General features: G+C 40.4%; 1 protein-coding gene across 1 annotated transcript in view; it reads left to right on the top strand.

The window, feature by feature from the left end:
* Window positions 1–12780, top strand: part of SHISA5 (shisa family member 5) — a 45280-nt gene that overhangs the window by 28564 nt on the left and 3936 nt on the right. The window contains exons 4-5 of the mRNA XM_048858372.2: window positions 8815–8930; window positions 9791–10009. Coding sequence (XP_048714329.1) covers window positions 8815–8930; window positions 9791–10009 — 335 coding nt within the window. The remainder of the gene's footprint in view (window positions 1–8814; window positions 8931–9790; window positions 10010–12780) is intronic.

The raw sequence follows: 12780 nt of genomic DNA, 5'->3' as shown, positions 1-12780 counted from the left end.
CTGGTGTAACAGGCTCTAATTCATAATTTGTCGTTTAAATAAATTCCTACACACATTTTTAAATTTAATATTAAGGTAAACAGATTTTTTTATTCAAACTACAACTATATATTTTAATGACAGGTTTCAGAGGAACAGCCGTGTTAGTCTGTATTCGCAAAAAGAAAAGGAGTACTTGTGGCACCTTAGAGACTAACCAATTTATTTGAGCATGAGCTTTCGTGAGCTACAGCTCACTTCATCGGATGCATACCGTGGAAACTGTAGCAGACTTTATATATACACAGAGAATATGAAACAATACCTCCTCCCACCCCACTGTCCTGCTGGTAATAGCTTATCACTAAGCTATTACCAGCAGGACAGTGGGGTGGGAGGAGGTATTGTTTCATATTCTCTGTGTATATATAAAGTCTGCTACAGTTTCCACGGTATGCATCCGATGAAGTGAGCTGTAGCTCACGAAAGCTCATGCTCAAATAAATTGGTTAGTCTCTAAGGTGCCACAAGTACTCCTTTTCTTTTTATATATTTTAAGCTTGCCATATGTATAATGTTAGCCTGGAGAGACCCACAGGGAACACCAGTATTTCATATTTATTTTTCCTTGCTTGGTGCTATTGATCAGATTCTCCCATTGCCTCAGTAAAAGTGGCTATTGGTTTGTGTTCTGGTTTTAATTTTCCTCACTGGCAACTGAGCACTTGTTTCTTGTCTGAAGGGAAAGAAACAGGAAATGGCAATGAATGAGCTCAAGCTATTCATAACAGTGTGAGGTTAATTTTTACCCTTGAGCATGTGTTGCAAGAGGCCATACATTAGTGTTTTAACTGAAAGGTGGTTTAACTTACTCTGGTCGTAAGTACTGGCCACCCTGGATTTCTGAGTCAGAAGTCTTAGTTCTGTGAGTTCTCCAAACAAAGTTTTTACTTGGCTAACCTTGCTGTGGAAATAACCTTAGTTAAGATAAAAACATTGACATTTGGCTTTACTCCCTATCCATAAAGCAGTTTAAAGAAACTCTGGATGGAAATTCTATTTAATGGAGACCTCTCCCTCCCCCCCACCTATCATAATTCAAGAGGTGGAAACTGGACCTGAGCAAAACAGTGGCTTTAGTTTTCAGAGGCTTGAAGACTTCTGTATTTTTTTGGTCATGTGAATTATAATCGTTAGCATTTCAGGTTTTAAACAAACTCGGAAATTTGAGAGAAAACTCAGCCAAAAAATGCCAAGTTTGGTTTTGGGTAGAAACATTGTGAAGCCACTAGCTGTTTCATGGTTTTTGCTCAAACCCTAAATTGATCTAGATCCACTCAGAGATTTGCAGATTTTGGCAAACAGTTTGAAATGTCCCATGTTTCAGGTTAATCAAGTAAGTTGCTCACTGTAATGGTAAAAATTCCTGTTCCCTAAAGAAAAAAATAGTGTGTTTGGAAAATTATTTTAAACTACAATTTCCACTTTTAGCCTTTAAGTTGGAACTGGCCAATTTGCTAACAAGTTGCATGATTTGTGAATGTGGGGGGAAGAAAGATGGTCTTTTAAGACATTTGACTAGTAAATGCAAGAGCTGTTTTGATCTTGCTCTGATCATGCTTTCCGGGTGACTTACCACAAGTTACATGACTTCTTTGGTTTCCCCCATCTCACAGGAGGGTAGTGAAACTTAATTCTTGAATATTTATAAAGCTATTTGAGATCCTCAAATGGAAGTAGCTATATATATTTTTTAAAGTGCATTTAGGCCCCTACAGTTGGTGAGACTTTTTTAAGTTAAGATGTATTAAAAACTAAAAACTCTTCTGACAAAGCAAATAGATACTCAGGTAAAGCATCTCTGAAATATTTTAGCTTGGGACACCCATTCTGATAACATTGGGAATAGTTGGCCACTACAAGTAATAAACTCTGAAATACAGTACTTAACTTTCTAAAACTGTTAGCCTATTGAGCTAAGAAAGTGGCGCTTTTTTTTTTTACTGTTAATTGAACACAACAATACATTTAATTAATTAACTAGAAAGATTTTGGGGAATGGTAAATCCAGCTAAGTGTTTCTGACCCCAATTGATATCTTTTTTTTATGTCGTGTGGAAAACCATTCTTAAAAGCTATTCCTGACCACTGTCATGCCAGGGGTCCGGACGGGCCATAAATTTTGGTAGTGTTTTTTTTTTTTTAAACTTGACCTTCGGTGATTGCAAGGATGGATTTAAAAAATCAGCTTCTGCAGTTATGCCACATACATACTATCAAAACAGTGTGAGGTTTATCATAAATTACTTTTAGTATTGACAGACTGGGTTTATGCCAAATATTTAACAGCCATTTGAGGTTAAAGGTGAGTGCATGGAGAGCGCCAGTGTGAGTTTGGGATTCATAAGGGACTGAACACAAGTAACAGAAAAATAATTCTGGCACTGGATTAAGATGGCCAGGCTGTGCTGCAATTCTTTGTACTAAACCAGTACAAAAATAGTAAAGGAAGGCAACCAGAACTCTAGGGATTTGAATAATTACTCTGAAAGCTTAGCAAAAAATGGTGCATGAGTTATTTGAAAAAGAAAACTAGAGAGATGTTCAGAGTTATGCAAGTCCCTGATAACAGCCAGAGGATGAATGCAAGAGGGGGTTCCAGGCAGGGGCAGAGTGTTGGGGGTACAGGAGAGGGGTGAGGTCTCTGGGAGGGAATTTGGTGCAGGAGGGGTTTCTGACCGGGGCAGGGGGTTGGGCTGCAGGAGGGGGTGTGAGGTGCAGCTTCCAACCGGGAGGCCCAGCAAGACTCAGGTAGGCTGCCTGCCTTCATGCCATGGCCCCACACTGCTCCTGGAAGGGGCTGGCTACTGGCATGTCTCTGTGCGTAGCCCACACCCTCAAGTGCCGCCCCCGCAGCTCCTTTTGGCTGGTTCTCAACCAATGGGAGCTGTGGGGACAGTGCTGGGAGCAGGGGCAGCACACAGAGCCTCCTCTCCCTTCTTCCCTCCCCCCACCGCCCCGACCAGGGGTTGCAGAGACATGCCAGCAACCGGCAAGGGGGTCTCTGTGACCAAACCCATCACAGAGGCCTTCGTTGCTTTTCCTGCAGAACATGGTTTCCTTTGCAATGTACCATTGCTGAAGTTCACACAGTTTGGTGGGCAATAGATGTGTAAAAAATGCTAGCTTCCCCTCTGAGTCTCTTCTCTTCCTTTGCCACATGGCAAACCTCTTCCAGCGTCAGTAAATGATTTTGTTTGTGCTTCTGCTTCTTTACTGAGAACACTCTCTGGGAGGATTCATCAGGAACATGAGTCATTTCCACTCTGTTGCTGTTTCTGACAGTGCAGGAATTCCAGAATAGTAAAAATAGTTACTACTTGCCGTCCGTAGATAACAAAGTGCTTTATAATGGGAATTAAGTATCAACCCAGCTCTGTGCATAAGGAAACTGGCAAGTAACTTAATCTCTCTGCCTATGTCATGTACCAGGTTGGTGGCAGAGCCTTGGGTCTCCCCTAAGTCCCATTCCAGTGTCTTACCTGTTGGAGAGAGAGTATGTGGTGCACACAAAGAATAGAGATGGGAGTGGGTGAGAAACACAGGATTCCCCCAATGAATTTAGAATCTCTAATGCGAGTAAATTAATTGCTTTTGTGATTTGAAATAACAAAAATGCTTGACTGGCAGATAAGTCACACTCAGGCGTTAAACTGAATGAGAAAGTTGGCATAAATTCTACATGTACCCCTTAAGAAACAAACTTCACATGTAACTTCTATATGCTATCTGTCAAAGATTTTGCAGTATAGGGCATATCAGAGCAATTTTATATGCAGAGGAAAAACATCCACATCATTCTTCATCCGAGTGAATCAGTTCTTTTTCAAAAAAAAAAAAAAAAAGTCTCTATCTGAAGCACCATAATACAGCACTAACACTCAGGCCCTAACATTCAGGCTGGTATCTGCATTGTTGGTCGAAAGATATTAGAAAAATATAATACTCAGCAATGTTGGAAAAGATTGAATGTGTGAGTGCCACAAGAGAATATTTGTAAGGACATGTTTATATTGTGAGATTAGAATATAGCTGTTGCTATATGTTTGCTAATATCTTTGTAACTACTTTTTTGGGAATTTAGGGAGACAAGATGGGTGAGGCAACTTCTGTTGGTGAAAAAGACAAGCTTTCTAGCTTGCGCAGAACTCTTCTTCAGGTCTGGGAAAGCTATTCAGTGTCACAGCTAAATGCAAGGTGGAACAGATTGTTTAGCTTAAGGAGGTAACACATATTGCAAGAGATGTTTTAAGGGGACGTAGGCAGTTAACACCTCTGCAGTCATAGGACAAAGGAGGGTTAGTGGGTTATAGATTGTTGTAATGAATCCTAAATCCATTGTCTTTGTGTCCATGATTTGTAGTGTCTAGTAAAGTCATGAATTAAGCTCCCAGACTCGACTTTCAAAGGCATTGTGCAGGTTTCCATTGAGGATGAGGACTGAGAGGTCAGAAAGAGGGATCACTTTGTGAAAAGTGTTTGCCTGCAGGTGATATGGTTGTTGTTGTCTTTCATCGTTTTTCTGTAAAAGCTCATTTGAGAGTGTAATGGGTGTATTGTATTCCTCCACATAGTTGTTACTGAGGCATTTAGTGCATTAGATGAAGTATACCACATGTTGTGATAGGCATGTATAGGACCAATGGATCTTGTGAGATGTATTGATTTATCATAGCAGTGGAGAGATGTCTGCAGGTTTTGCATCTGATGTTTTGGCAGGATCTGGTGCCACTTTGATTTGGTGGGCCCTGAACTGTGGGGAGCTTGCTTCTGATGATGATGAGCATGGCAAGATTGGGGGGTTGTTCAAAAGCCAGTGGAGGAGGTACGGGAAAGATTTCTTTCCGGGTGTGGTCCCCATTGAGTATGGGTCGTAATTGTTTAATGATACCCCATATGAGCTGCAAAGTGAGGTGGTAGGTGACAACATGGGATGTGTGATCAGAGGGTTTTTTCTGTATTGAAGCATGTTCACTCAGAGTATTTGGGTGTTCTGTTCCAGGATGCGATCTCTATTCTGGTGGAGTGTCCTCCTTTTGGTGAAGGCAGTTTTAAATGTATTGTGTATATCCTGGAGTTTCTTTTCGAGCATATCCTGTGGTACCTGAGTGCCTGACTATAGATAAGATTTCTTTGTGTGTCTGGGGTTATTGCTGGATTTGTGAAGGTACATGTGGTAATCCGAGGGTTTCTTGTATATAGTTGTCTGTAGGGTTCCATTATTGAAGCTGATTGTGGTGTCCAGGAAGTTGATGCAAGTGTAGCAGTGTTCTAGAGACAATTTAATGGATGAGTGGTGGTTGTTGAAGTTGTAGTGGAAATCTGTTAAGGAGTTTAGGTTGTCTGTCCAGAGGATGAAAATATCATCAACATATCTCAGGTATGACATTGGTTTTGTGGTGCATTTTTGTCCAATAGTTATTCCTAGGGATGTATGAAGAGGCTGGCATATTGGGGAGCCGTTCTAGTGCTGGAGGCTTTTCCCAGGGTTTGGACAAAGTGTTTGCTTGTTGAATGTAAAATTATGGGTGAGGATGAATTGGATGAGTTTGGCAATGTATTTTGGGTGGATAACTGAGTGTTGTCCATTGTCTTGTTGATATTTAAGGCTGGCAGTGATGCTGTCATTGGGAAGGATGTTGGTATATAGGGAGGTGACCGCCACAGTGGCAAGGCTGTTACTCCGAGGGTGGTTGTTGATGTTGCAGAATGTCTGGAAGAAGTTTGTTGTGTTTTTGAGGAAACTGTCCCTTTGTGTGGGTAATGGTTTGAAGATGGTTTCTAGGAGTCCCAAAATGTTTGAATACATAATTTTTTTATTTTTTTTTTTAGTATTTTCTATGCATGACTTCTGTCTAGAATGTCTATCAAAGGCTTGGTAACATAGAGAAAAGTGATTCTACTTAATATGGGGGAAAGAGTTGTTCCCAACAAAACACTTTGACAGAAATAGCTTAAGTCCTGTGGTGGTGTTTGGCTGATTATTATTAGCACACCTTCTCTGTTACGCAGTTACCTAAATGACCAGGATGCTATAGCTAGCACTCTGTCAAAAAATTGGACAAAATGTTTATTACCTAGTAGTTTGGCAATAGAATGTTGTGAACTAGCTAGTTGATCAAGTAAGGAAACTATCTTCAACTTAGTCTCCACAAACAGTGGCACATAGCAAACCAGCGTTTTATAAAAACAAATGTAATTTCCTTTTACAGTTAAGAGAAGCAACCATACATGAGTTTGTCACTTTTTTTTCCTCCTTGGATTGGTCTGAGATACTACAATGTTAAGTTCAGTACAAGAATAGGCATATAAAAAGGAATCAAGCTGTCAGGGGCAGTCACAGGCAGGCTGCAACTTCGGCCTTGTCTTCACCACTAAAAAGGTGTGTGTTTTCATGTGTGTTTTTTTTTAAACTTCATGGTAACCAACACAGATGAGCTGTCCTGAGGTAAAAACACTACGAAGACCTGGCCACTTCAGTTTTACCATGAGGTAAACTTGCTGAGATCAACCTATGGAGGAAATATGGAGCTGTTTACCTTACAATAAAACTGAAGTGTCAGGTCTTTACTGTGTTTTTTACCTCTGGATAGCTCATTCGTGTTAGTTACCCTGAGGTAAAAAACACACACCTTTTTTAGCAGTGAAGACAAGGCCTTAGTTTAAGTACTATAATATGAAGGTTTGGTGGGCAATGCAGCTGAACTGTGAGTTATATCTATATCACAAGGCTGGTAAGAAAGGCCATTGTAAGTCACATAAGCAAAGAGGACAACTAGACACCAGGGCATAATTTTGTCAGTGAAGTCAATCTGTGAAATAAGAGCCAGAAATGTCTTTATTTTAAAATAAGTTAGTTTCTTAAAAACACATAAAACATGTAGCAAGACCATATGTGAAGTACTTAAATCTTCTTGTGCTGGGATTTGTGTGACTATTTCTGTATGTTTACAAACAAAATTGTTCTCATGTATGAATCTTTGTGCACTTGACTCCTTTCCCTCTTGTTCCTTTTGAGTATGTGCTTAAAGTATCTTGTAATGGGTCTTTGTGGCCAGTCTTAATTTGCACTAGCCATTCGCTTAATAAATAACAGTACAGAGCCTTTACTTCTAATTTCACCAGTGTTTATTGGCTGCCAGCCTATTAGGCTACTGGAAAACCGAGACATGAGGCCTCAGGAATTGGTAATAGGAGCTCAGAGCCTCTCAAATTGAGGTCAGTTATTCAATTTGCCTGGGTTGTCAGTAGTGAAAACTAATCACCATCGATAGCTATTCAGTTGCCAATGTGAAAATGGTTGTAGGCATACATATGTTTTATTTAAACTGTGATAGGAAACAAGACAGGAAGAAGGCTAGGAAATACTTTAGGCAGAAGCTCAGCAATGAAGCAGAGGGCAGGATAATTCTAAACATCATCTTGTGTTTCTTATTAAAGTTCATTGTTAAAAGAAAGTGATTTCCTGTGATTGTTTTTTACCATTGTTGGATGATGATGTGCCAGAACTTAATTCATTTTGAACTAGCATAAAGAAGAAATATAAATGCCAAATTTAACTGTCCACAAGATTTTCAATCTAAGTCCACACAAAATAGCCTGAATGGATGAAGCGCTTCATTAGATTTCAAATCACAGAAAACAATAGCAGATTGTCTAAATGCATACATTTGAGCTACTTTATAATTAAAGCATAAAAGGCCTTTGCTTGAACCTAGGCATTGTGATTTATGTATCAGTAAAGAAGACTACATAGGAAGTCGGCTATAGTTGGGCTTCTAAACAATGATTTTTCAGAAAAGCTTGAGGACCAGGCACAGCAGTAAAAAGGTCTGCAGAAAATGGGAGACTTCCACTGAGTATCTAACTCTTTAGACTGAAAAGGTTAATCGGGGTAATAATTAAAAAAAAAAAAAAAAATTCTGAGACCCTAACACCCTGTACTGTCTCCTTAGTTTGGTACTACTGAAAGAAAGAAAAGAAAAAAAAAGAAAATGCCAAAGCAATCCTTGGCTTGCCTATGTTGAGACTGCCAACAAGGGTGCTATCTGTGATGAGTATTCTTGTCTCTCTAATGCAAACTACTAGATAGTCATTGGATAGTGTAATCAATTCTGGTTGCATCCAAACTGCACAAGATCCAGATCTGAAAAGACCTGCAAAACACAGAGTCTAAGACCATTGTCTGCAATCACCAAGAGGTCTGTGAAGACTTTGGAGTGGGATACGGCTTGGAAAAAACAAACGGAACACCTGCATTCTGACTGATTCAAGCATTCCATGTTTAATGGGTGATCCACAATTTTATTAATGGAAAAAAGTTGTGTTGGGCTTCTGAAAGTTTGAGAACCACCGTCCAAAAATCCAAAATGTGACTAAAATGAGTTTGAAGCTTTATATCTCTGGTCTTGAAAGTACAAATACACACAACCACATCACAATAGAAAATATTAAACTATCCATGTTAGGGTTCAATCATGCAAAACATTTAATGCTCCCTAGGAGGTGCTGAGTGGCTTCCTGCTTGCATTGTCTTTCAGTAGATTTGAGTTCACTCAGGACTGGACCCTTAAACAGCTGTTTTACTGTTCAAATATGTGATAGTGAACAATAAATGGTAACAAAAATAGAGCTGGAATGGCACACAGACTCCTAAGTGTTTTTGCATAGCTGAAGAACGTTACTGTCAGTCTTTGTTAGTCTCTAAGGTGCCACAAGTACTCCTGTTCTTTTTACAAAAACCAGTGTGACTTTCTAGTGCCTCTTCTTTTTCAGTTTTGGGACCTTTGTGGCTATAGGGGTCACCATCTTCGTGGTGTTCGTAGTCACTGTCATTCTGTGCTTCACCTGTTCATGCTGCTGCTTGTATAAAATGTGTCGGAGGCAACAGCGTGAGTATTTGTTTATATTTTTGTTAACTTTTATCTCTCTTCAATGAAGTTTTTTGTTTTTAGTAAATAGCATCATTGTCAAACTAGCACAACTCCTCCTCTCCCCGCCCCTTCCACACACCATCACACAGAATACCAAAAGTAAGCATTTTGAGACACTTCAAACTCTGATGTAGTTATAGGAATCGCTGAATATTTTTTGACATAATTGTCTTTCCCTGTTTTCAAATGTTTTTTCTTTAGTGAGCAAATGTTGGAATAATTGATTCCTTTAAACATTCTTCCCTATGGCAGTCTCTGCAAGAGAGGGGCCATGGGAAATATATCAAGGTCCAAACAGAGCAAAAGTAACTGTGGTTGCAATTACTGAAAGGTCATCAGTGCCAGGAGATTAAATAAACCTTTTGAGAATGAGAACTACTTCCTTGTTTTAACGTAGCATGAGATGGAGAGGAATCTTGATGATCTGTCTTTTGGATTATCACTGAGGAACAGATTATCTAAATCATTTCCTGAGCTAGCCATATTATGTCAATTAAAATAGGAAATTTTTGTTAATGGACAAGCTGTGTTGACTATGACTCAAAGCATCCTGTACCACTTTGTAAGTCTTAACTCCTAATTTTCTACTCTAGACATCCCACTAACTTAAACATGAGGGCCGGAGGTACCAGTCTCTGAATATGTTGGAGAAATCTGAACTGGGGTTTCTCCCTGGTGTTTACAAAGACAAATCAAACAGTGATTTCCCTTTTGGGAATAGGAAAGAATGTTCAAAATATTCCATATCTTCATTACTTCTTCTGGATGTCTGCTTGACACATCAGTAGTAAATGCTTCTTACTTTTGTATGTTTATAGCTGTAGTGACCACCACAACTTCCACCACAGTGGTCCATGCACCATATCCCCAGCAACCTGGGATACCACCTGGTTACCCAGGGGCACCCTATCAAGGATATCATCCTGTACCGGTCCAGCCACAACATGGAATGCCAGCAGCACCCTACCCAACACAGTATCCTCCACCTTATCCAACGCAACCTTCAGGACCACCAGCCTACTGTGAGACAGTGGCAGGTAAGGCCATAGCAAGAAGAGCAAAACACAACTGAAGAAGAGAAACTTCATGTTTCTTCTTTCTTCACTAGGCTCACTAGGAAGACAAATGCATTTGTAACAAATCAATGTTAATTCTACACATGAGCACCACCAGTCTGTTTGTCGGGGCACCCTTTCTTAATTAACATGCTTGGCTTTCATAGACTAACACTAATACTTCGCTTCACAAAGGTGATCCGTTCTTTGTATTTATCCAAAATGGGATTTTTAGGTAAAATAGATTAAAAATGTACCATTTGATTCCATTCTAAGGGCATGTCTACACAACAAAATTAAGTCCACCTAATTTGTGGCGGCATATAGCTGCTGCAGTAAGTATATCGCTTCTGTGTGTCTATACTTTGCTCCTTGTGTCAGCGGTGCGCTTCCTCACCAGGAGCGCTTGCACAGACTGACCTGTCGGTGTGGGGCATTGAGGGATGGCTTCTGAAAGCCAGCAACCGTCGACGTAAGCAACGCTGTGTCTACATTGACACTGCATCAACCTAACTACATCGACATTGACTCAGCATTTCTCCTGGAGGTGGAGTTAAGTCAGTGTAGTGGGCAAGTTATGTCAGTGGGAGCAAAATTTTACTGTAGACACTTTTATATAGGTTAATATAACCTGCCTTGTGTCACCCTAACTCTGTAGTGTAGACCAGGGCTATAGCTCCATGTACTATATGCGTCTCTTGCCAGTCATCACTGTTAGGATCACTTACAAATGGAAAATTACAATTTTTCTATGGAAGAAGGTTCACAGATGGCTTACAAAGGCGGCTTCAGCTTGCTTGTAGTTTAGAGGACAGATGCTCATCTTTCAAAGTGCAATTAGGCTGAAAATTCACTATAAAATATCTGTGGACCTTCCAACTAGATGAAAAGACACTTTATGTACGTATGGATATATTTTCCTATCCTGAGTAGCATGGAAAACAAGCCCACTCAGTAGCTCTTTCAAAGTACAATATTTTTAATTCTGGATGCTCAGTAAATAAAATAATTTAAAGAAAAACAGCAGAAACAAAAACATCCGGAAGTGTAGACAAAGGAAAAGAGAGAACTTGTGCTGGAATTTAGAATTGATTGGGCAGCGCTCTACAGAAAAGATGTTTCAGATGATAGAATCAGCAAAAAGCGGATTCCTCTGTACCCTTCACGATGAAATCAAGAGAGGAGGCCAGTGCTTAAGCAGAGGGAGCAAGGAGGAGAAGAGAAGTTTTGAGAACTAGAATTAGAATCTAGAGAGGGTCTTGAAAACAAGGAAGGCAGCCTTGAACTGGATTGTAAAATACAAGTCCCTCCAGTGGAGATGAAAGACTGAGATACTATGGTTGTGCTGCTTTGTACATAAGAGGAACTAGGCAGCAACACTGAGCACAAGTTGGGACTTGAGGAAGCTGTAACAAAGGAATTATGATAATCATAGCAAGGGGAGATTACCTGAAAGATCATGTCATGCTCTGTGATCATCATATCTCACAACAGCTATGTTTCCCTGGAACAATTAAACTGTTTATATCAAGGATGAGTCTGAGTGCTGGAGACAGCTTACTCAGCAACTACCCCATTACTGTGGAAGCTGTTCCTGGAAGACATCAGAATTGCCATGAACCTCAGCACCTTCAGATAAAACAGAATGTCCATGTTGACATAACTTTATATAACACCAGCCAAAAAAGTTCCTGCTGACTGGGGGATGTGGGGGGGGGGGGGAACATGTGAGCTTAAATTAATTTGAAAAGTGCTCAGCTAAAACAGTCATAAACTCAAAGGAGATTGGATTAGACTGTAGAGGCAAATGAAAGGTCTGATTTGACGCTCGTTTTTTTTGTTTTTGTCCAAGAAAAGAGCTGGTTTTTGAGATGTCTGGTGAAGGAAGTTGAATACACTTGCTGAAAATGTTATGCAATGAGAAAAATCAATATTTGGGGGGGGGGAAATAAATAACGTAAAATGCTGATATTTTTGTCTTGGGTAGAAAGTTGATAGGGTTTTTTATTTAAAAAAAAAAAAAGAATTTTAAGTAACTTCTAGTTGATGCTATTAACAATGTGAGCATCTCCCCAGGAGGATATTCTGTTCCTCCACCATCTGAGGAATATCTTTCAGTCCTTTATCTTCTCATCCAGTGGCTTATTTTCACTTACCTACATGACATTAACTTTTGCCTGTCTCAGTATGTGCACTGTTGCCCTCTAACCAATGGAGTGTTGGATCTTCTTACTGGTATTTGACAAGCTACTCCCTAATGAGTTGCAGCCTACAGCGGAGGAGGATTTATTATTTAAGTCCCAAAAATGTGCTTGATCCTACAAAGGAAAATGCACATAGCCCGCTGCAAAGAGCTTCCAGGCTCAGTTGTTTAAGTGTGAATATTTCTCAAGTTATCGCTAGTAAATTATTCTCCAACACAACTAAAATGCAACTTAAGCTGAATCTTTGACTTATTCAATAGGAACTAGAGCAGGGGTAGGCAAACTATGGGCCGGATCCAGCCCTTCAGGGCTTTGGATCTGGCCTACGGGATTGCCCCCCATGGTGCTGCAGGCCCCGTGCCGCTCTCAGAAGTGGCCAGCACCACGTCCCTGGGGGCGGGCAGAGGGCTCCATGTGTTGCCCTTGCCTCCAGGCACCGCCCCCTGCGGCTCCCATTGGCCGGGAACAGGGAACCGTGGCCGATGGGAGCTTCGGGGGAGGTACCTGGAGGCATGGCAAGGGCAGTGTTCTGGAGCCCTGTGTCCCCTC

Source organism: Caretta caretta, chromosome 7 (assembly GCF_965140235.1).
Source record: "Caretta caretta isolate rCarCar2 chromosome 7, rCarCar1.hap1, whole genome shotgun sequence".
NCBI lineage: Eukaryota > Metazoa > Chordata > Testudines > Cheloniidae > Caretta > Caretta caretta.
The sequence above is the reverse complement of the archived record's forward strand: the minus strand, read 5'-3'. Positions and strand labels throughout refer to the sequence as shown.